The sequence below is a fragment of the Pelmatolapia mariae genome, linkage group LG12 (genome assembly GCF_036321145.2).
Source record: "Pelmatolapia mariae isolate MD_Pm_ZW linkage group LG12, Pm_UMD_F_2, whole genome shotgun sequence".
NCBI lineage: Eukaryota > Metazoa > Chordata > Actinopteri > Cichliformes > Cichlidae > Pelmatolapia > Pelmatolapia mariae.
Window position 1 is genome coordinate 20,429,968 of NC_086237.1, and position 25,425 is coordinate 20,455,392.

At 40.3% G+C, this 25,425-nt stretch overlaps 1 protein-coding gene and 2 long non-coding RNA genes across 10 annotated transcripts in view; 2 read left to right on the top strand and 1 right to left on the bottom strand.

Annotated features, from left to right (window-relative positions):
• The window catches only part of mef2cb (myocyte enhancer factor 2cb), a 59,891-nt gene extending 55,961 nt beyond the window's left edge, over nt 1-3,930 (top strand). For all 8 annotated transcript variants that reach the window (XM_063489229.2, XM_063489227.1, XM_063489226.1 and 5 more), the window contains one exon: nt 123-3,930. In XM_063489229.2, the coding sequence (XP_063345299.1) occupies nt 123-471 (349 nt within the window). In that variant the 3' untranslated portion in view covers nt 472-3,930. The remainder of the gene's footprint in view (nt 1-122) is intronic.
• LOC134638528 (uncharacterized) lies at nt 2,857-8,900 on the bottom strand. Its single transcript, XR_010095263.1, has 2 exons — nt 8,661-8,900; nt 2,857-6,309 (listed from the first exon to the last, which is right to left on the bottom strand). It is a non-coding gene; the product is annotated as an uncharacterized LOC134638528 (long non-coding RNA).
• A 1,273-nt stretch (nt 8,901-10,173) lies between these two features.
• The window catches only part of LOC134638527 (uncharacterized), a 36,180-nt gene continuing 20,928 nt past the window's right edge, over nt 10,174-25,425 (top strand). Inside the window, exons 1-2 of the long non-coding RNA XR_010095261.1 lie at nt 10,174-10,500; nt 24,065-24,162. This is a non-coding gene — a long non-coding RNA (uncharacterized LOC134638527). The remainder of the gene's footprint in view (nt 10,501-24,064; nt 24,163-25,425) is intronic.

The following is a 25,425-nucleotide window of genomic DNA, read 5'->3' on the forward strand; positions in this document are numbered from 1 at the left end:
AGTGTGTATATATGCATGCCAGCATGTGTGTATGTTTGCGTGTGACGAGCTGACTTTTAAAATCACTTTGTTTCTTGCTCTGTAACTCTGTAACCCCTTTGCGTTTCCTTTCCTTCCAACAGAAATTGTTCTAGCTCTCACTTATGTCAGGGTTCAAATCTGTCCCTGCCCTCTGCTCAAAGCCTCCACATCAAGTCCGAACCTGTTTCTCCTCCTAGAGATCGCACCAGCAGCACACCGGGGGGCTACGGTGGCGGGGTGCCACCTCCCCAGAACCCCTCGTCCCGCCAGGACTCGGGACGCTCCCCTGTTGATAGCCTGAGCAGTTGTAGCAGCTCCCATGAGGGCAGCGACCGCGATGAGCACAGGAATGAGTTCCACTCACCTCTGGGACTGGCCCGACCCGCCCTGGATGAGCGTGAGAGCCCCTCCATCAAACGGGTACGCCTGTCAGAAGGATGGGCGACATGATTGCACTGTCCACTCCTCTGCAGTGCCCCAAGTTGCCCCGAGCTCCCGACAATGCAGCATTACGATGCCCCACAGTCAGCTCCCTCCTCTTCCTCCTCGCGCTCGATCTCATGAGTCACTCACCGCCCAACCCCATGGCCTCTCTCCTTTTTTCTCTTTATTGCAGAAGGAAAGCAAAGGGACAACCCTTTCCAAAAATCTGTTTGTAATTTCTTTTCCTTATTTTTTGTTCCTTGTTTTGATTTTGCTGAGTGTGCGTGTGCGTGTTATACATATTGACATTATATAAAGCAGTTGGGTGTTGTAATGGGGGCTTGGGAGGGTAGTTGTTGTTTGGGATGGGATCTGGGGGTATTTTTGTTGGGGAACTATGCATAAATTGTATTGTGGAAAAAAAAAAGAATCATGTATGCATATATCTTAACACGTGTAACACGTGTCTACAGATGTGCATATCAACAAATACAAAAAAAAAGGTCAGGTACTCTGTTTCATAAAACGTACTTACAATTTGCCCCAGTGCTATATCAGTGAATAGAGACAAAAAAACAACAAAAAAACAACAAAAAAAAACAAGATGAGCGTGGTTGTGTCCAGTGAAAAACACCTTAGCACTTGAGTTGGACAAACAATACATGTGTACAGTATCAGTTTCATTGCTATAGACCTTCTCTGCAGTTTTACCTTGCAAAAATGTGTGTTAACATTAGATGATGTCATGTTGCAGGTTCAACGTATTTATGTAAATAGCGGGTCAAGGGGGTAAAAGGGCCTGGGGTCAAAAGTCGCCAGACATTACAAGATTTATTTACTCACTAAATGAAAAAGCTATTATGCAACATTTGAAGGATTGTACAGGTAAACGAGAAAACCCGATGCTAGATGTGTGGAACCCTTGATCGTTTTCGTGCTCCCCTTAAAGAACGGAGTGAGGACCACTCTTTGATCTAAGAGCTATGTCGGCGTAATCAAGAAAATCTCTGGATCTAGTATTAACTATTCAGTATTGATAAACAAAAAAAGAGAAAAAAACAATTGTACAATACACTTGCTTATATTTTCATATGAAAGGAATAAAATGCAAAGCATTTTTGTGGCTTTTTGTAGTTTCTATAAGCCAGAATGTGTTTTTTGATAGCTTTGCCAATAAGAGATGGATAGTTCACCCAGAGGGGAAATGACAGGGCTTCAAGCCCCCAAGCCATGAAAAACAGACTGAGATCCAATGCTTTGCTGAACTGTTTAATCTTTGTAGAGGTTTGTTTTTAAACGTGTATTTCTTATTATATATAATAATGGTAATATTAAGAATCTTTTAAAAAAAAATCTGTGAAATTAACATGCTTGTGTATAGCTTTCTAATATATAAATATATATAATAATGATTTTTTTTGTTGGTTTCTTAGTGAAGTTTCTATGTGCTGTTGCACATGTTGTCTGGTTTGTTTCATTTTAACTCTGAACAGGGCTGTTTGGGCGGGGTGTTTAGACTAACCTTAAAAACCAGCTGGAAAGCATTGCCAGGGTTGAAGCCTGAATGCTGAAAAACCTAATTTCTAGTGGAAAATGTCACGAGGCTGAATCTGGAGACCACACAGAAATAAATGTTGACACGTAACGTACACGATTGTCACACTGATGAGGAAATATGACAAAGCCGGAGTCTCCGAATACATTTTTATGCATCCGGATATTTCGTTAGGAGTCCAAATTATTATAATTTAATAATCGCAGTCATAAAACATAGATTTGACCTCATCGATTTTGAATACCACCTTCAATTTTCGACCCAGTCTACCTTGTGTTCGAGATGTCGCTCAGACGCAAACTGTAAAATCTTCCTTTGAATCGCATTAACGTAATGCGATTTATGCATCGTGATTAAGTACTCTTGTTTTCAAACCTAATTTAATTCTGTGTCGCTCCAGTCTCGAAAACAGGGTTCCACATCCTTTACCACACTGTCACAGACAGTTCAGCGTAAGACACAAAAAAGAACAAACTGATCATGCTGGTATGGGAGAAGCACAATTGTTTATTCTTGATGAATAGCTTTGATTTTCTCTTTTTTAAACAATGAAACTAGCCACATATCTCTCCGCCTCCCACACCCGTATCTGCTGTCACTTAAGTGTTATGATATTTCTATGTGCATATTTCATGCAGGATCACTAGGTTGTTACTGTATACAGTCTGTGTAGTCAAATGGGGCAGAGCCTCTATAACAGTGTTTTTCTTCTTCTTTTTTTTTAAAACTTCAATAGAAAAAAAAAGGTTGGGAAAAAAATAAACATGATGTTTCAGGCAGCATAAGTGTGGAGAAACCAAAGCCAGTGGCATTTCTGTGTTGTAAAGTCAGCTTTTATTTTCACATTCATTTATGGGTTGTTTTTTTTTTTTTTTTTTGCAAGCATTGAAACAAGATAATAAAAGATTCTGCTTAAATTCACAACTGTTTTCACATTTCACTTTCAGTTAGTTATTGTAGCTTTAGCCATCAAACTGCATTGTCCATAGGAATCGTATTAATTTACCTGTTTTCTTGTTCATTTGTCTCCCTGTGCAGCGTATCGAAAAAGGTTACATGGGAAAAAAAAACAAAAAGAAAAGGAAAAACGCATTTTCTATTTACAATTTGTTACTTAACTCGGAATCATTCAGGCCCGTGTGAAAGCTATACTTGTTTTTCACTTCATCAATCAACATTACACACTGCTTGCTCGCTGAATAAAATAATGCCAACATGTCCTGACAGTTAATTAGAGTGCTATAGTTTTGACAGTATTTTTAACCAAAGACATGGAGAAAGCTTGTCTTTATATCTTTGATGTGTTTTTTTTCTTCTTCTTCTTTCTACGTTTGTTCAATTTGAAGCCAATTTTTTTCTTCATCTGTTGATCAGTTGTTCTTTGTCATTACTATATCAGACTAAATGTTGGTACCTCAAAATTGACCCAAGCAGTACCTCAGCTGATTTTTTGATAAGTCACTTAACGTGCAAAGGGGAGACCATTCACCTGTACAGCCATGTGTAATAACAATTGCTTAAGGTCCCAACATTCACATGCTACGGGATTCTTTGTTGCTCCTCTGTGTTTGTGGTTTATTTAAGTTGTACTCAAAAGCTGAAATTTAAAAAAAAAGAGTAATATGTTAAAATACTTAAAAAGTCAGTCTGTAGTTTCAATGTAGCTTGTATAAACCTGATGATGGGGGCGGACGTTTGTAACTAAGGTTTTTTGGAATGCAGGAGCGGCTTTCAGCGGCATAAGCTGGCCTTTGTCGCCACTTGAGACTAAGATGGTATTAAATTAAAATCACATCTCTGTAACTCAAGGGACTTGATTCAGCTGTATGTAGTGAAAACGTATGGGGATGAAATAAAAGTCTCCTCTGCAGGAGGGAAAGGCTATTTGTATTTTGCAGAGATTTCAGTAAAGTTACTGGCTTTCTTAGTTATCCTGATGTGACTTGGTGTGATTTCATTGTGTTTGACTTGTTTCTACATGCATCCCATACAGTGATTGCTTTCATACCATGCAGACTCAAAAAACATATCAACACAAAGAGCTTCCATGAGGAAATGAAGAAGGGACATGGTGCCATAGCAACTTCACTTGCAGATAATTTGACATCCACATTTTTTTTCAATAGACGCATTTTTATATTTATAATGACAAATAAATAATAATTGTAAAAAAGCAACAGCAACAACATTTGTTTAATATTTAAACAGTTTTTTTAACAGTTGGCCTCACAATTACAGTGGCATCATCTTTCTGAGTAGTAAATCAAACTACATTTGAACATGAGAGCACATAGATCCTAAACAATGCAATCACAGTCGCATGCTCCCACACGACAAGAAACAAGGTAAAGGTTTAGGCCTACTCCTGTCCTACTCGCTTTTTCTTCAATAAAAAAAAGTGGAAAAAAAACCAAAACAACTCAGAAGTGTGAATCAAAGAAAGAGTGGACAGCTTATTCTATAAAATCCATTAAAGTCTTTATTTTTTCAGCTTTTCTTATAACAGTTATTTCGCAATGACTGACCCCCAAAATATAGCTTAACTTTGTTGTAACAATTATTGAGTTGTGTGGTTATCAAAACGCAAAAAAGGAAGAAATTTTCCTGACTGTTCATGCATTTTTCTGCAGGCAGTACAGGTCCGCATAGCTTACCTGAAAGAATCACTTTTTTCGAATGGAAATGTAATAACATTAGTGAATACCCATATAGACAGACACACACACACACACAGAAAAAACACACGAATTACAGTTTTACAAAAATAAAAAATAAATCCATCGCGAGATTTCGAACATTTTGTAATTCCAAAGAAATCCTTTTTATAGCGTTTTATATGTAATATATGTCTACCGTCTATATTTTCTAAAGGCCCCTTTTCTATCGTTTCTTGATGATCTGAAGTCATTGTTCCTTGAAGTGAATATTAACAGGAAGTTATCGCTTCTTAACGTTAGCGTTATTTATTTATTTACTTAGCACATGCAGAAAAATTGTGAATCGATATGAATAAATATATTTTCCAGGAAGAGAAGCGTTGCAGTGGGTTGCTGTGAACATAGGCCTACCTGTAGGATGGTTTCAGAATTATCGAGGAACTAATTGCATTTAGGTTTCGTTTGCTTTTCTACCGTTTTTCCTCCCTACTCGGTTTGTAGTCTACAATTTGGCAGTCGTTTTTTTTCGCTGAGAAATACGCTTTTTTTTTCTTTAATACGTAACAAGAAATGATACAAAAACTTGTCACACGTCATCTATTAATTGCACGTATTTAAAGGTGGCAAATCGAAGAAACAGATTCAACACGTTTTGGATATTGTTTTATTTCACAAGTAATTGCTACATCAGTAACATGTCTACATGCATCGCTTTAAATATGCTTTAAACAAATTATTCACGATCTAAAAGTAAGCGAGTTACTCTTTTAAAATTATATATAACAATGAGGCTAATGCTCCGATGTATTGTACTGACTGCTTCACTTGTGCAGACTGGAGCAGGAGTGTGCAGATGCTGGCAAGTAACAGTTTTAATGTTTACAGCATCTTTATTGACACTGTTTCCTAAACTGTCTAAATGTTCACATTTTCTTTCGCCATTACATTAATACCAGACACACTGAAGTGATTTTGAAGAGTTTTCTACCAGTAACGTGTGAAAGAAGGTTTGCAAGGTCACTGCAAACCAAACATAACGAATTATCTATCAAAAATAATATACTGTGACAACAGTTTTCACAGTTTTTCAAAGGCCAGCCTGATGCAACAATCCTGAATCTTTTTTGAGAAAAAAAAAAAACTATAGAAATGAGAAAAGGAAAAAAAACGAATTGTAAAAAATCAGCGCCTTCAGGGTGAATAAATTAAAATAAATAAATCAAAATCAAGACAGCACGTGTACACTTACATGGTGGGGAAAAACAATATCTAAAATACATTCTTAGCTTAAAGCCCAGTTAGGGCTTCAGTTGCTGCTTTTGTAACATTAAAAGTGAAAGAGTTCTGAGGGCATGTGTGCTTCCAGCATCAGGCTTATTTTAAGATCATGAATGTACATTAAATTGCACGCATGACGTTGGATTGCGCAAGTTCAGTGTGGCGTTGGTAGGAACAGGTACTCGTTCACCCGTGTAGGCTGCCCACTCGTTCACCGTGAGTACTCAAACTAGAAATCACCACTAGATGTCACCGTTTAGCTGTTTAGTCGATGCCCTCACAACCTGGATCTTCCTCACCGTCTTTCTCCAAAAGAAGCTGTAGACCAGACCCTGAATGGTCCCGTGTACTCCACCAGCTGCTTCATCCATTTTTCTTTGAGGTAAGTGTAAATACATAATACACTATTTATTATCATTTAATTCTAACAATTACTGCTTAATATCCGATTGTGAAAACAATGATAATGTGTACTGTGTTGCAAAGAAAAGAAAAAAAAACCCAACAACTGTGACATCATCATAATAATAATAAAAATAATAATAATAATAATAATAATAATAATACAGTTTTTCTTGTTACTATAAGAGAAAAAAAGTTTTTATTTTTGAACACAGCTGCAAGAGAGACCTCGCACTTTTACAGTTTCAGGTATTCAGTTTAAAAATAGCTTGGCTGGTTCTTTACCTTGGAGGTGTTTCATTACGCCAGTTTCTGAATACCGTTTTCATGTGCCAGACAAAGCGCCCCGGGTCCTCTTACAAACTGCATCGTAGGCTGATGTCTACCCTGGCCTCAAATTGGAAAATAGGCAATATTTTTATTTTATTTTGTTTATTTATTTATTTTTGTCTTTTCGAAGATCAGTTAGTGTTATCTGATCCAAACTGGTTTCGCTTATTGTTTTGCTCCCTTTTAAACGAGGATTAAATTCAGCATGTTGAGAACCGAAACACTGCTTCATCTCTCAATAATATTTTTTTTTATTCCTAAAAACGACATGCCTTTCGATTTTCTGTGCCCCTATTTGAAATCACATTGTCTCATTTGCTGGGAATCTGTTGTCCTGATAAGACCCGAGATAAAGGCTTTATTATCCACGCAAACAAGTGATTTTACCATGAGGAACAGTGGGAATCCACCATGAAGGTGTCTCTTCTATATACAATTCAAATGAGGATGACGGAACAGCGAATTGATCTCCTCCCCAACTCCGATTACAGAACTGGAAAGTGTAAATGTAAGTTCGTGCCCAGAAACGTAGTGGTCTCCCAATTAAAACGTATAACATCATAAGCTCTTTCTTTTGCTTTGTCGAATTGCGCAGATCCATTTCTTTTTTTCTTTTTTCCTTTTTGGTTACACTAAAAGGATAACAAGTAAAATAATAAAAGGTTACATTTGTTTAAAAAAGAGAAAGCCTCCTTTCCAGACCCTTTATAAAAACCTTTCTTCACATCGTCATCATTAAATCACAACACAACTGTTACCGCAAGAATCGTTCATTTTGTTCAGGCTATAGCACCAGAGTGAACACTAAACATTCTTAAAATTGACCACTAATCAATATGCTCAGTTATTTATCATTTCCAAAGATAAAGGCCTACGCGTTACATTTTGGTTTTTGGTGATGGTGATGAATACGTATGTGATGCAACAAAGGATGATGAATGGACCCCCAAATATTCTAATATTTTTTATAACAAGTAATGTTAGGCTGCTTTCTAGTTAGAAGCCACGCATAGGTGGGGTAACGGACTCTTGTGGCTTTGAATATCTTTACGTGAGCCAGCCTGACCATTGGTGTTGAGTCACGAGCAATTTAAGAATAAGGTTCAATGACAAGGGGAGTAGCCATAGGGGCTGCATCTGCTGTGGCTGCTAGAAGAAAGTTTGACCTCCCGGAAAACGTCCTAGCAACTTGATCGAAAAGTGACCTATAACCAAACACAAATTAACAGCAGCAACAGCAACAGCAGCGCTGGATTATGATAACTTGGAGGTAAGTGGTCAGATTTTTCATTTAAGACCCGTGCGGAAACACAAGGAATCAGAAAAAGAGGGAAAGAGAGGAGAAAAAAGGTGAAAACTGCGATGTTTTAAAGCATTTGTACTTGGTTTCATATAAACATGTGATCATGTTTGTGGATATTTTTCTCCAAGAGCACTTGCATTCGCGCTCTCGTCCCTGGCATCATCTCTGTGCGCGTGCACGGACACTAAGGAGACAGGCTGAGCAATTGCAACCTAAATGTCAGCGCTGCGTCACTGTTTTTTTTTTCCTCACAAACGGGACAGCAGACTTTTTAGTTATTACTTTTCGACACTGTCATTTTCTTGCTCTGAGACAGTCGTATCAGTATCACCTCTAAGCTATCACCTATGCTGAGTGCCCATTGTTTGCCCACCAGAGAGCTCTTTGTTCATGCATGCTGCATTTACGTATTCAAAAGACATCGCCGATTTACATTAAGATCCAGTGTTTTATTTAATTCTTAAGCACACAGTGTCGTCGCTATCTTCGTTGTCGGCTTAATATAAGCCAGCATTAGTCAAATAATTTGATTACTGCATTTGAAAAATAAAGGAAATCGTCGCTACGAGGGTGCACAGGAGCTCTGCACAGATCTAAACATGAGGAAATGCGTCGCAATAAACAGCAAGCAAGAAGTGTGTAATGCAAATCTACCCTCTGAATATGCATCAATATTAAAAATAATACGCACACCAGAGCCAACGGCGTCGGAGAATTGAGAATGGCGGAGCGGGTCGTCTCATTACGCATGGGCGGTTTTCCACGCAGGAGCCTGGGTTCTCCTTCTCTTCATGTTTCCCTTTAATTCTGTCCTGCTCACATTAGGGAAGCTTCTTTGGAAGACAAAACAAAGCTATGTTGGCTTTCAATACGGCAAAGCACCAAGAACAGGCTGAGGGGAAATACTCCGACTGCGGCCGGGCGGACTATGTAGTAAGAGGGATTTGCATATTTTGATGCGCTAATTGCCTTGATGTATTTAAATATGGCTGCACGTAGCTGATATGCTTGTCTACGTCATTGAACGTGCCCTCGCTGTTAAACTAAAACGTGAATCCGGTTGAATCTAATGGATACGCCTGCAATTAGGCAAGGGATGGGGCTGGGGTAAGGGGGGTAAATGAGAGAGGATGCTTGGCGCCCACCCCACCCCCCCGCCCAAAGCTTTTTTTTTTTTTGCATCCTTTTTTTTTTTTTTTTGCATTTTCCGTGTTTCGGTCACATGATGATTTGCTAAAAGAAATGAAAAATTGGCTACGTGGAAATTGTGGCCGGTGGAAATAACAGAGCGGGAAGCCCGAGGCGTTTGCCTGGAAGAAATGGTGTTCTGGCAGGAGGAAAGCCTTTTAACTAGTTTTACTGGGAAATATCGAACAGTATAATATATCCCCCCCCCCCCCCCCCCCAAAAAAAGAAAGAAAAGGAAAAAGAAAAAAGTACGTCTTCACCAACAGAATTATATAAAGACACAGGCTACTTGTAGGCTACTGACAAGTGGGTCACTTCATTCTAACTTTTTTTTGTGGTTTAAAAAAAAAATCTCTCATCTTTCTTTTCCTTTCACTCTCTCTCCAAGCTGTGTATACGTGCGTACGTGTGTGTGTGTGTGTGTGTCCAATTTGGGAGGGGCGGTGTGTGTGTTATGAGATTAGCCTACCTCTTATTAGGCAACTGGGACCAAGGTGGATTTATAAGTCTTAGTATGGGCCTGTGCTGTACACCGAGATTGAATCAAAAGATTCTGAGTGAAGTTTAAAAGTGTGTTTCTCCCCTTTCTTTTCATTATTGACCCCATTCTAGACTTAGTTTGGGAATTGCATGTAGCAAATCATTTCCCCTCTGTCTGGAAACCGGTAAATGCGTTCCGTTTGTCAAAGCGTGTTAGCGAAGCGCCTGCAGCAAATTCATTACCACCCAACTGCGAGGCTCACTTCGCAACCTGGTCAGGCAAGAGGAGGGAGTTGTCCACGCCAAACCGCGAACAATGCTGCCTTAGTTCGTGCGTGCAACAAAAGAACCGAGGGAACTTGTTTGAATTTCAGAGCACGTCCTCTGCTCACACAGAAGGATGGACTTTACACCCCCCCCCTCAACCCACAACCCCTCCTCATCATCATCATCACCCCCTCCCTCCTCATCCGAACCCACCATCAACAGGGGGGGGGGGGAAACTTGCACACTCTGAGAAGCTCAACTGTGCATGCACTTTTTTTTTATTTGGTGCTTGTAGACGTTATGGGAAAGTTGTGTCTCTCCCTCTCCCCATCCCTCTCTCTTTCTCCTTCTCTTCGTCTGTCATGTGCGTGGGATGCTCATGCTTTGCACAGAGCAGCTGTAGCACGCCGAATACAGGCTAGAGTGTTAGCGGCAATTTTAAAGTCCCCCTCCCCTCCCTTCCGCCCCCCCACCCACCAAATAATACGGCTGGGATATTTGAAGGGAACATACACCATATCACGGTACACTCGGACCCCGTTGTTCTTCACCAGGTTGGGACGGCTTCTGGTCTGATTGTGACTCGCCATTAGGAAGTAAGTGCAACTTGTGTGTCTGATTTAAAGATTTCCTTGTGCGCAAAAGTTGAATCTAGCATATCGTTTAAAAACATGCTCGCGTGCGCTGCTGTTTTCTTAAAATTCGTCGCTGCTGAATGATGTCTCGCAATTACGTTACACTTTCAGGAAAGAAATGTGAAGTTTGTGGCTTTTAACCTTTTTTTTTGCACAGTTTGGATATAAGACACTGATTGGCACCCTTTAGATGCATTCAGATCCTAAGTTAGGCTTTATTCTCACAAAGAATAGTTTAATGCTATTAACTTTAAGAGCGTCTTCACTCTTTCAATTCAGCCTTCTGCAATTAAGTCATCTTTAAAGATTTTCAGCAGTGTTACTAGAGTAAAAGGTGCGTCAGAGATAATCTACTTTCGTCCTTTGGTTATGAAAAACAGCCGAGCATAAAAAGAAGTACTATCCAAAATTTGACATTATTATTACACCTACATAAGGCATACTTCAGCGCCAATGAATCCACCGTGTTTGGGTTTTGTTTGTGTGGACTGGATGCAGTGAGAGAAGTGTGATTTCGAGAGCGATGTGTTTGAAAAAAGAAAGGAGAACAAGGACGGACTCATTTAGGAACAGAAACAGATCCAATCGCATATTTTTTTTTAATGTTTGTTGAAGGACCTGAAATGTCTTGGTACAAAAGACACAAAAAAGACAAAAAAGTTTGACTTTACTCTGAATGAATAACGTCACCAAAATCGTCACACACCGTCTTAAAAACAAAGCGTTCGTTGTACAGTTTTACTTATGTAGGTGTTATTACGCATGAATGCGTCGTATGCTCGAATAAAGCTAATACTGCAAAGAGAACTGCACCCTTCTGAAATGTTTGGCTTCTCGGCATTGTGTCTTTAACTTTCGCGGAAATGCAGCTTCTTGTAATTGCACAAGGATCAGCAGGTCTTACCTCTGAAAAACGGTGAGCTGTAATGAGAGCGTGGTCTCTGTGTGGAGGCCCATTCTGAACCCCTCTTTACCTTAAGCAGGTGTGCTTTATAATGAAAACCGCAATGATATGAAGTTGGTCACCCAACAGATCAAAAGAAGGACAGGATGATTTTTGGATGTGGTGAAGCTTACGGTGCATTAAAAGAAATAAAGACATTAACAATGTGTATAATTTGGGGCATTTTCTATTGTGCGGAGATGGCATTTGGGCAAATTCGGATATATCACGTTGCGAGTGGAATATGTTGTTTGGAAATGGACAGCTGAGATTTGCAAATATGAATTCACTAGATGTGACTGTGAACGTTTGAAGGAGCAAAGTGGGTAGAGTAATCCCCCATTGAAATGCACAGGCCCTGTGACTCATATTTGCTCATTAAAACACCTCTGCTTTGCCCCTCCCATCCACGAAACGAGAGTACACTTGAGGGCCAGGTCTAAAACTGTAGCAAGTGAATGGAACACCTGAAGAAGAGGAGAAAAAAAAGTTAATGTGCCATTGACAAATAACTGGATGTTAATTTATCACCGATATGCACGCATGAACCGACTCAGCCAAGGTGTGAGATTGACTTTTTTAATTTTATTTTATTGTGAGCTGAGAGCCTTTCGCAGTTCGAACAGAATCAAAGTTCTGCACAGGATACAAGAAATGCACTCGATAACCTGCAGCTGCGTGCTCCTGCGCATGATCCATCACATGTTCCATGTGCGTGTTATTGTTGACACACTTACAGAGCCCCTATATTTTTGACCTATTTGTGCCGAGCTATCAGTAAACTACTTACATTTCTACGGAAAAAGTGAGCGGGTTAACATCCTCGCGGAAAAGCGCTAGGGTCTCATTCCGCGGGAAGCGACACCGGCAGCCTACCTGAATGCCATTGTAGTCTGCCCATCTGATTGCGACGATGGCAAAAAGAACAAAACAACAACACACAAGCGGCTATTAAGGATTTCGACGCAAAGATCGAGCACGTGAGAGCAATTTGACTCCTGTTGTACAGATGTGTCTCGTGTGAGGAGCAGAGCAGTGAGCAAACGGGTACCGTGTTATTGCGAATAGAAAAATACAGCCTAGACAGGAAGACGCTGGCGCTCAAGCAGCGCAGCGATGCTCTCCTCACAAAGTTGTTTCGTTTTTATTGTTTAATAGCTGCAATTTCTGCTCGCGTCTCCCACTAAAAGCAGTAGAATCGCTCTCATTCTGTGTAAAAAAAACCCCACATATGGTTTCCTCTGCCATCCATTTTCATCCCTGTGTGAGAGAGGGTGTGCAGACTGCTCGCTGCAAGGCGGACTTACTCCAACGCGCTCTGTGTAATGGATGAAGATTGAGCATTGATATGAGGCTGCATTTGCGATTTTTTTTATGACATCACCGGAGTTACTTTGTCGTGGTCTGAGGCCTTTGACCTCACTGGGGTTGGTCCATATTTTGGCCACCCCCAGCCCCTTATCCTTTGGGGATGGCCCTTATCCCCCCCCCCCCCCCCTTTTCAGACTGATCGACCATGCAAGCCTGCAGAACGGACCCTTTGGCTCAGAGTCATCGGTTTTTATCTTTCCTTAAGTACACGTTGGATGCGAGCGGACAACTTGACACTCTGGCCAAAAAAAAAAAAAAGAAAAAAAAATAACAAGCTCCTGTCTTCATAATCCGAAACATTTGCGTCGTAATTCCCTCTGCTGTTATTGCACTTTCCACAGGAAACAGGATTTCCCACCTTCTCTGCCGCGTTTCTTCTCCACTGGCCTCGCAGGATATCTATTGCCACTGCCACAACGACTTAATAGAGGCGAAAGAGCCTTTTGTGGGATTGAAGCTATTTGCATTGCAAATGATGGCCCCCGTGCAAGGATGACTACACCTTACCGCGATTTTGAAGGCCCTCTTCAGCTCAGTAATACTGGTTAATGTCAAGTGAATATGACATTAACACTGGGAATATATATCTTTTTTTTTCTTTTACACCAGGTGTCTAACAGTTCGGGCTGTACTATGGTCCCCTCAACGACAAAAATAAGGGAATATAAGGGATATAATGCACAATGTGACTTGAAACAGGACACTGATGACTTTTTTCCCCACCGCTATGTATATTTGAGTTCTGAGAGATGGAAACTTGGAGACCAGAAGATGAAATACACATGTGGATTATTGCTGAAGATTGGGAAGTGGGTTGTTATCTTTGGTTATCTAGCTGTATGAGTGTTCTGCTCGTCATAAAGCTAGATAACCGAAAGTAAAAACTACTTCCAGACTCGTCGAGGACTTTTGGACCACCTATTCCTACTCAGTTTCCCCATGGACCTGAGACTGTAGATGTGATTCATCTAAATGGGTTTATTTTTGTTCTTTTATTTATTATTATTTTTGTATCCCTCCCTCCCCTTACACACGTGCAAGCTTATCCACATTTAACCACACACACACACACACACACACACACACACACACACACACACACACACACACACACACACACACACACACACACACACGCTGAACTTTTCCTTCGATTGAAACACTTATGTTAAATTGTTTCATACTTTCTACAAATTGTTTTCAATCTAAATGTAGTTTTTAAGCTTATGGGGAGCATTAAAGATTGGCGTTAAGAGCTTCTGTAGTAATCCACGTGTACGACTCCATGCTTCTTATTCCAGCATGATCGAGTCCGGCCAGGAAACGGCGCTGGCATCCCAAACAGTAATAATTAGGACATATATTGGAGTGACAAAAATGGAGAGAGAGAGAGAGAGAGAGAGAGAGGTGGGGAATAGGGGTAAAAGCAGGAGGGAGGTGGCAGAAGAGGGAGGACAGGAGGGAGGGAGGGGATTGGGGAGATGTTGGGGTGGGCGGGGGTGGGGGATCGGGCCCGCTTAATTGATTCCGTTAACCGCAGTGCAGGAGATGTGAACGACTGGACGATCCCATTCCCACGCTCGGTGGGGCAAGTGGCAATGCCATGCCCAGGCCCAGTATGACAGACAGCGCCGTAAGGACCTGGAGGGGCTGGGTGGGGGGATGGGGAACGACAGGGGTCATGAAAAGACGTCAAGTGCACCAGACTCATCTGCATCCCCAAAGAAAGAGGCGACGTTTCCCAGCCCCAGCCGACGCGGCGCTCCTAAACTTGGAGTAGTAACGGTCCTGAATGCGTTAATGTCTCCACAATTGTAGCAAGTGATAATGAGGACTTGGTTTGGGGGGGTGTCATTATTTTAAAACTGTGCGGTTTATGGCCGCATGTGCCCTGTGTGCGCGCGTATCCGGGCATTTTCCTCGAGAATAATTTTGCAAATGAGTCTTGGAGCAGCTGAATGGATCACAGCTCAGCACTTTGTATTTGAACTTGACCGCGAACGTCCTAATTGAGATTAAGAAAACAATGTCGGGGGTAGAAAATTAGCTGGCACAGATAAAACTGTGGGGTGACACATGGGACCAAGCGTTGTAACGCACATTTAACTGCCTCCCTCAGACGGGCCTTTAAAAAAAGAAAACACATTTCCTCCAGTAAAAGAAGTTTATCACTCACGGTGCTGTAGATTCGAGCTTTTAACGCCTGTAAGCTTGCGAAGATGCCTGCTAGCCTTTCCGATGATTGCCTGATTTTAAAAATGAGAGGTTGTTTCCATTGCAACCCACGTGTTTCCAGCTTGCCTGTTTATTTTGAATATTTACAGATTTAACTTCATTTTCATTCTTTGTACTCCCATTCACAGTGTATGTTTTTCCTTTCTTTTTTTTCTTCCTTTTTAAAAAAAGTTAAGATTAAAAAACCCCATCTGATTAAGTCCTATTTCAAGTTCAGCATATGTTCAGAGTCTTTTGCAACAGAGGATTATTTAGGTGCCGTGTTAAACAGAGGCACAGTGGCTGAATTCAACACCGGCTTTGCTGAAAAGGTCTCTTGCAGACTTTCTCACACCGTCAGACAAAACTAGTGTCTCTTGTTCCCGACCCCTGTCAAAGACGGCATACAATACCGGGTCGTTTGGCCGAAAGAAATTTGAGAACACAATTTGGGCCGAGCTGCGGTGAATAAAACAAGTCTTATTGTCCTCGGTTAAGTCGATTGAAATCCTTGTCTAGCGTTATGAAAGAGAACACTGTTTTTAAGTCTGGGGGGCACACCAAATGTCAAGTCGGAGTCAGGAATATAAAAAAAAAATGCCTCCGTCACTAAGGCAACATCTCATAGCCTGTCATTAGCCAAATTTTCGACTGTGACATATTCAGCCTGTCCTTATTACAAATTATGCTATATATATTTTGGTTTTGGTTTTCTTTAAAAAAAAAGAAGAAGAAGAAGAAGAAGAAAAAAAAAAGAAAAAGCATATATGCTGAATTTATGTATGCTGCTGATCTATCCTAGTAGTCACTAATGGACCTTAGTTCAAGGCTTGTGAATAGAATTTGAAATGTAATGCTTGGTTGTGCTATTACCAGGAGAGAGCAGCATCAGGTCTCAAACAGTTGCAAATCACACTTGCATGTCTCTCCTACTTAATAACCTCCTTTGCTGCATGCAGGGAAGATGCAGCATGATTGGCAGCTAGCGTTTGTGTAGTTTTTGGGCTTTTAAATTCTAATTTGGTTCAAAATGCTGGTTTTATATGAAGTGGAAGCCACTGCTGCCATAAGTCCAAAAAATAATCAATAGCATTCTCTACATGTGGTGATTACTTGGCCCCATCTGAAACTTACATTTAACTGATCCTGAAAATGTGCATCTTCTGTTGTGCATGGTCTCTAAAATATGTCTTAAATTAATTAAGTGTCCTCCAGTCTGTGAGGAAGCTTTTATATTATTCTATATTATTCACGGAGGTGTTCCTAGTACAGTATAGTATACAAACAAGGCTCTCATTCTCGTATATATATATGTATATATATGTATTTAAATATATATATATATATATACATATATATATATATATATATATATGTATATATATATATATATATATATATATATATTCGGTTAGCTTTCCATCCATGTTCACACATGCAGTCCACTGCTGCCACACCACTGTTGTCACCTGATTTGTTGAGTAACATAACCATGACGACCATCATAGAAGGTGTTTTCATATTCATTGGATGTGCAATCAGCATATTTTATGTGAGTGTGTCTGGGCGCTTTATGTGATTCCTCTGTGCCTCTGTGCTGTGTAAGCCAGGTGCAATAGCAGGTTTATAGTATGTACCAGACTTGGATAATTTGTGCGCCAGACAAAGGATGTGAATATAGTATATAGTTCTCATACAGGTGACACACACACACACACACACACACACACACACACACACACACATATATATATATATATATATATATATATATATATATATATATATATATATATATATAAATGCAATATATATATATATATATATTCCTGTGCAGTTAGAAAAGCTGGCAGATTGTGGGTATACAGAGTTATACACGTTACTCAGTTAGTTACAGCCACTTAGTTAAAAAAAAAAAAGACATCATGTGTATCTACATAGTGGCGTTTATGCCCTACCATGCATCGTGGATAGCTAGTGAGACTACCACAGTCATGTTGATGAAAGGGAACAATAGCTGTGTCTCAGTCAACAACGTCTGTCTGGCTTGGGTCATGTCTCACTCTTTTTGTGTATATCTGTGTGTGTGTGTGTGTGTGTGTGTGTGTCCCCTGGACATGAACTTGAACTTGAGACAGGCGGCCAGACACCATCTGTGCACCAGGGGTAATGAATTCAGTGCATTCATGGCTGTGGAGCAAGCCTAGGCCACCACCACCCATTGATGAGCAGATGACTCCTATAGTCTGAGTTAGCTCTTCATCACTAATAGAATTCAACATTACCAGCTGGCAGTAGGGGGGATTGTTTTGTCTGTTTCCCTAAATGAGTAGCGCTGTGCAAGTGTGGTGGAGCTTACGTGTATGCCTGCAGTGTGCATCCTTGTATGCGTCTGCATGCCTGTCAGTGTGTGAGCATGTATGCATGAAGGCCTCCATGTTTTCCTGTTTATCTTTGTCTCTCCATATAGCATATGCAAATTAATTGACACGGACCTCTTTTCCTCCCCATATGTTGGTCTTTTCTCCAATAAAGCACTGGCCTGCTATTTTAACAACACGACTGTGCTGAATTTATTGCCTTGATAATTGAATGAGCCAGTTCAGTATTTCCCCTGATAAAGGGTAGTAAGTGAATGAGGCATAAACCTTAAACAAGCCAGGCACAATGTGAATTCCTGCAGGCCCTCCTTCTCCTACTCCTCCCTCTCTTCTTCCAGCTCAAGCTTCTGTCACAATCACAAGCACATACACATACACACAGACGCATGCGCACACACAATAAGCTTTTCCCTCTGGTTGGTGTCGCCTTGGCAACGGTAGGTGAGATCACCTTGCGCATGGCAGCATCAGTCCCTGCCAATGCAGGACAGGTTCCTAGTTTCAGTGTGTGTGTTTGTGTGCGTGTCTGTGTGTGTGCGTGCGCAGGTGAATACAGAGTGTTTTATGCAAGAAACTAGAATGCCACCCACCCCTGTCTCCGTGGCTTAGCGTATACACAGCTTTTTGTGTAAGGTTTACATCTTTTTGCTTAAATCCCTTACATTTGTTAATTGATTAGCTTCAGGTTTCTTCTTGTTTCCTCCTTTTTTTTAATCCATAAACTGAAGTCATTATGGTAATCTAGCTCGTGAAAAATTTATAAGCATCCCGATATATAACACAAAACAGAGTCTGAGATAGCAAATTCGTGTTTTACAGACATGCACGCTTAAAAGTGTCACTAACTTCACTAAGGGTGTCACTGCTGATTAACAGGGATCTGATCAGCCACTCTCCATAACAGACCAGCCAACCATAACTTGCCAATAATCCATTAAAGAATGTCATGGCCCAGCCCTTTTTAATGACATCATGCATGGCCACTTGAATGTCTTGTGGGGAGCAGCGGGCATGCTGTGCTCTGCCACACTGTATGCCCCCCCTCCTTCAACTAACTGTGTGGATATGCATGACCGACATGTTAGTCAGACACCTCACTTAACTGTCAAATGTCTGTTATGCAACATAATGGGATTGAGTTTGAAAGCAACACATTTTTGTTGTTTGTATGGTGTAATCCTGCCTTTGTCAGCAACTATGAGCTCTGTTAATATTATCATTAATCTTTTTTAGTATGATGTTAGAAATAAAATGTAAGTAGACTGTCAAATTTTTTGACTATGTTTAAAAATTTCATCTTCAAAACTTAAAAACTAGAACCAAAATGAGTTTACATTCATCATTTAAAACTATCTTATGATAACCTGAAAATGTTCTGAGCATGCGTAAAACTCTTTATTCCATTAACTGACCATTAAGGAAAGGCAAAAGTGAAGCTGAAATTTGATAATTCCAAGACTGACCCCCTCACTTAACCCAAATCCAAATCTTATTAATCTACATCGCCAGTATGCATGCTAGTATGCTCTCAAAGCACCCTACATTTCCCCCCATATTTTATGCATCACCTTTAAAGTTAATCACAGTGTAAAAAACATTCCACAAAAAGCTCAATTTAGAGACAATTTAAAAAAAACAGACATAGGAGGGAATTTTGAGGAAATACAAACCAGCCTTTTTTAATGCATAACAAAAAAACAGAAAAAGAATTTCCCACCTTATTGTCTAAAAATCAACAAATAAATAAATAATTGAAATCCAAGTTGATATATAGCTTATCTTACTATTTATCTGCACCCCCTGTTGAAGTTTTTAATGGAGTGTTTTTTAAGCTGATAAGATGTTTGTAATTCCCCAAAATCTAACATTACAACAACTTACTAGTAAAATATGCTTTCAGCTTCGTGGCAGTACGATAAGATATCAGCATTGTGGCAGCAGCAGTGCAGACTAAGGCTGTACGCACAAGTGCTATTTTTGCTAAAGTCTGAATCTGGCTGTCTGCCTGTCTATATCTGTGCTCTGCTGGCTTTTGATTATGCAAATACTATGCACTATAAATGAATTAGTACACTTGCATCTGAAACATGCTTCCTTGAAGATGAAAGTGTGTAAATAATACATTTGGTGTCACTGCATAATTCATTCTCTATTAATTACATACACAAGACTGTGTGCTATACTCTACATTTAGATGGTGTATGGTGTTAGGGCAACACACACTCAGATGTTGTTTTCTTAAATATAGAACACATTGTGTACACAACCGCAATCTGTCAGTATGTAGATACTTGTTTCCAAAGTGCAGTTTTAATTCAAATTGCCTCTCATTGTTTTCATAATCATTTCCTATTATAAAACTATCTTTGCATTGCCATCCTAACGCAATTTCTAAAACTCTACTGGCTTTAATCGTTGAATTAGTAATTCATTTTTGAGCGGGCTCTGATTGTGTAAAACCCTTTTTCATTGTTTTTTTCCCCTTTTTCATATCAAGTGCCTCTGTAATTATGTATGAGAGGAGGGGCTTCGCAAAAAAATTAAATAAGCGCAAATATTTTAGACGCGCATCCCCTACAATTAAAATATGCCCATCTTCGCGCGCTTTGTAAGGCATGTGGTATTGAGGCCGGACTACAAATTTGAATACGGAGAATCGTTTGAAAAATATATGCTGTTCGGCAATTAAATTATATGAGCACTTGGATGAGGAAGCACTACCACTGCATATAGAATAGTGAGCAGTAGTTGCTACGCTCGCATTAGCATCTGGCCCTTTTATGTAAATTTGATGAGAAAGGACTCATGCATATACGCCAGGGCTGGGGTGTACTCGCCTAATATCCTTATTAGAGAGGGATGAATTAAATATTTATTAGGGGGGCTAAGGGTTAGGAAGGGGGGATGGGGGTGGGGGGGGCTGTCCTGTGTTGTCATGAGGACCTGAGGAGAAAGAAGGGGGGAAAGGGAGGAGGAGACTGGCTTTCTGTACGAGTGTCTCTCTCTGCCTCAAGGTGCCACCATCTTAAGGCGTTTGGCGGTAGTGAGATTGTGGGGAGGGTAGACCTAAAATGTCCGCTGGCATAGACACACGCACGCATACACATTAATGCATACAAATTTCCGTGAAGCATGTGGATAGCACAGAGATCTGAGAGTCAATTATTCAGATACTGTCGTCGGCAGCTATGCATGCCGAGCATTTCATTTGCATCTATTAATTCCTTCGATTACTGTCACTTAGCAGATCGACCTGTGTTTAGCTTTCTGTTGCGCGCCGCTTATTGTGTACGAACGCTAATACCGGCACTGCGGCTATCACATTTGCTAATATTTTGGGAATTTCAATTTAGCACGTCAGTGTATTTTTATCCCTGGAAACAATTTTCAGAGGAGCCTTCGTTAAGGCCCCGATGAAAGCACTGTAATGAGACGCTCCAACTATTTCTTTAAGAGATATATGAAAAAAGAACTAAATTTTGTGCATTTGCCATCTTTTTAAAACATTAAGCAGTTCTTTAAGTTGTTTGATTGCTATGATTTTCAGACACTTGCCAATTTAAAAGTACTTTTTGTATATAATATAAATACATGGCTTTGCTTACTTAAACATTATAGACAAAAGATGCAGCATTTTACCTTAAGTGAGAATTTAGAGAATGTTTTGAGAATTTCAATTACACCTTTTTTAAGGAAGCTTTGCCAAAAATGACAATACGAACGCTACCGAGCAGGGTAAGAAAGGCACTGACAATATTGTAAGTTTATGTAAATGAACGCTTTACTGTTCTCCCTATCATTTTCTGTCTCCTTCTCTCTTACTCACTCTCGCTGTCACATACACACACTTTAGCTGACCTCTCCTATCTGTTAATTATCATAAATGTGCTTAGTGAGCTGGCACACACGGGCACAAACGGGCACGCACACACACGCACCCATATCCCCAGCACACAAACACACGTTGTTCAGTCAGATACAGACGCAGCATTAGCATTCCCTTTCATCGTGAAGTGCTCCTGAGCATGAAAAAGAATGTGCAGGAAATTATTCAAGATGAATTATGCCACACATCATCCCGAGGATTCAGGCAAAGACACACACACACACACATACAATGACAAATACACACACACAGCTTACACGCCAAAAAATATGGGGCTCACCAATCTGGGGAAAGTATGTTATCGAAGGAAATTCGGCTCTTGCTAAAATTTCAAGATATAGTTTAAAATGGCCGTTAACTCCCGTACATGGATGTGCATCGCTGTTAGTCTATTCATTTGTGAGTTGCCATCCTTATACGTTGAAACTGTCTCAAAGATTACGTGTAATTATTCCCATGTGAATTCTGCGTCCTTGCCTGTTGCCTGTTGTCCCATTTTTCTATGCATAAAGTATATACACAATATCAGCTGATCCCCTTCCCTACTTCCCGGTTTCCTCTGATGAGCGGTATGCCCTGGCGCATTGCCAAAGATGTAAGAATAATTAAAAGGCTGTGAGTTTGAATCTTGCGTTGGCTAATGGATTGTTACTGAGAGGAAATGAGACAGGCAGCATGGGGGAGCTGGGTGGCAAAGCAGACCTTGACTTTGGATAATGAAACACTGTAAGCCACGGTGGTGGAGAGAAGACACACCTCTCATAAAGCAAATGCTTTTGTTCTGCGACTACTCCCTTTTGTCATATAGGCAGGGGCAATTGGAAGGTGTCGCACAATGTGGGAAAGACACCGTCAATCCTGCGTCACTTCAGTCAAAATAGATGTAATTTTTTCCCCATTTTAATTTACAATCTCTTCCAAATCTCTGCAGCTCACTTAAATGGGCTTTTTAAAAAAAATGTTTCTCCACACAAGATAATCATTTTATGGCTCGTGTACATTTCCCTTTATGTTTTCTTTTATTGCCTCGGTGCGCGATTGCCTGTGATATGTATACGTCTGCAATTTGCATTATATTTAGCATCCAATGCATCACCACAGTGCTGCTTAAAAGAAAGCCGACTTGAATCTTTCTTTTTTTTTGGTAGCGTTGTTACCAGTGTAGCACCTCTACCAGCCCCCCCATCCACCCAACACACATGTAGGCTCAAAGCGTGGTGGTGGGGAGAGCAAGGGGAGCAGAGCGAAGCAGGGAGACAGAGGAGCAGGAGGGAGATGGGATGAGACAAGTCACACAAGCCGCAAAGGGAACAGGGTGAAGGTGGAGGGGGAATGCTGTATAGTTACCCTAAACTCTGCCGTAGGGCTAGAAACACACATAGACACAGCAACACACGAATGCAGACACTTACACACACACACTGGTTTGCCACACAACCGCAAGACACACTCAGAAATATGTGGAACATTGCAGTGGGGAGTATGAGAATATGCACCGATATCTCAGTGATTTATTTATTTGTTTAGGTTCTTTTTTTCTTCTTTTTTTACTCCTGAAGTCTTGATTGAATTTAGAGATACAGGACTTCCACGTTTCTTTCAGGGTGCTTGATATCAATGCGCTCGTAAAACCTGTATTTGATGAAATAAAAAGGCAAGTAAATGGGAAAAATAAGAAGATGTCATAGATGCATTATTAATTACTTCTTACAGCACGCACTGCAAGGGTGAATTTTTTGTTTTGCACATGCGCGAGAGCTTTAATACAGAGCTCTAATAAAATGTGGCACCTGTCAGTTTGACACTGACTCGCTAAAAGAGTCTCGCAATCACTTGGGAACACAGGAGGAAAGAAAGCCAGTCTAAAGTGACTACATAGTAGCCTACAGTATATTTCTGTACATAGCCTCCTAATGAGTCATAAGCACCACATGAGAGCGGCGAAACCTAAAGAAGTGTTATGTCTAAAGTGCACGCTTTGTCATCCATGTTCAACTTTCTGACATCGGGCCAATTTTTTAACTGACTTCTGTCTCCAGGTGAGGAGAGTTCCACCAGTCATATTTCATATACAGGGGGCAAAAGGACAGAAAATGAGAAGCTAAAATGAAATACTCCTGATTGTTTAAGGATGTGTTCAGGTTCACATGGTGGCTCGCTAGATAAAGTCACAAATTAAGTCTCAAACTATCCTTATAGGCTGCTGCAGTCTCTAATGACCATCTCTGACCTCAAATGCACTACTCAAACAACATGGCTGCAGAAACTGTGTTGGCATACACCAGAGATAATCAGGCAGTTTACAAGAAATAGCAGACTCTTTTAATATGATAGCGTTAAACATCGTAGCAAAAACTTTAACATTTGAGCAAAGATTTATAATGATATTTTGAAGTATGCAAAACTGCTTGCCATGACCTTCAAGTGATACGCAAGTCAGCCGTTCATGTTCTGTAAGGTCCCAGGTTTGGCGTACTATTTGTGGCAAAGAGTAAAGGTTGAGAAGACATTTGCACAAAGTTATTGCCAATTTGAATTCCTCCAAGCAAACTTAGCTATGGTAGCTATTTCCCTCCTTAACCATATAACTGTGTGTTTGCTGTCATTCCGATGTTTTTTTGGTGAAAACCCGTTAATTGTGATTTGCTCGGGAAGGGTTGTTCAGCAAGTAAAGGTTACCGCTTGGTAAACACTCCCTGCTTGTGTTGTGTATGTCTTTCATTGCTGCAGTGCTGGAGAAAGGGAGCTGCGAGAGGAACTGCTTGCAGCAGGAAGTAGAGGTCAACACAAGATTTCGGGGGTTTTGCTCTCTAATGGACCCACACGAGGTGAGCTTTGGTTAATAAACCAAGTGTGTGTGTGTGTGTGTCTGTGTGTGTGTGTTGTTGGTCTAAGCTGTTCGAGATGAACGTGTATGAACATTTAGTTTTAGTGCATCTGTCAGAAACATGAGTTTACTGTGACCTCTGGTAGTTTAAGGACAAAACATTTCAGTAAAACACTTGGTACCAATTTCTTGCTTGGCTTTTTATCAATAATTCTTTTATTTTATAAAACATAATTGAATTATTGATTTGCCAGACACATGTTGTGGACTTATTATGCATTTGAAACTCATTTGGATGTTTTGAATACAAAATAATAAAGAATTTTGTTGAAACATCCAAATTTCTTTGTTGCCAGTTGTTTTGACTGATTTTTTTTTCCTCTATGCCTATCTCCACTGATGTGTGTGTGTGTGTGTGTGTGTGTGTGTGTGTATGTGTGTGTGTGTTTGCCTGCAGCAAAGTTAGCCCGTGTGTGTTGGATAAAGGCATAGATGTTAGCAGTGGTCCAGAGGACACAGTAAACAGAATAACAGCGGTTTGAAGGGAGCTCAGGCAACGTGATCGTGGGCAATATCAAATCCCATGACCCATTCTTTGCCCTGTGGTCGATACCAAAGACAACAAGCACGGGGGAAACAGAGGTTACTGCTCACTATTCATCATCACAACAATGCACACACAAACAGTAACTACAACCAGGAAGTGATTGCAAAAGAATCATCTCCTCTAGCTACCAGAACCCGCACATTAACACTAATTACGTGGAAGGCATCGTGCTGTACTACCCGCCATTTTCACAAGCAACATTTTTATGCAATCATAGGCAGACAAATATTTTAATGATTAGTTTAATGAATGGTTTTCATAAGAATGAAATTCTTTCTAAATTAGCTGACAGCAAGAGCAAATATTCCTCATAATATTCCATATATATATATCATATATTTTCATATATTCTTAGTTTGATTCTTGCTGATGCTGAAAAAATGAAAGTAAAAAAAAGAAGCGCCAGTATGGTGGCATATTAGCACCCTTAGGTCACAGTGCCCTGTGGCATTACTGTTCTTAATTACTCCCAGTACTCGTACACATTCGGTGGGCTTCTCAGAAGAGCCAATTAGAAGGTCAGGGCAAGTCACTTGGTAGGAGCAGTCACTGCAAAAGTCTGTAGAAGTCTTAAATTTCACCCTCATTCTCTTTCCCTCTCTCACACAACTTAGACAACACAAAAACATTCACACTGTAAATCTTCCTTTAGTCATA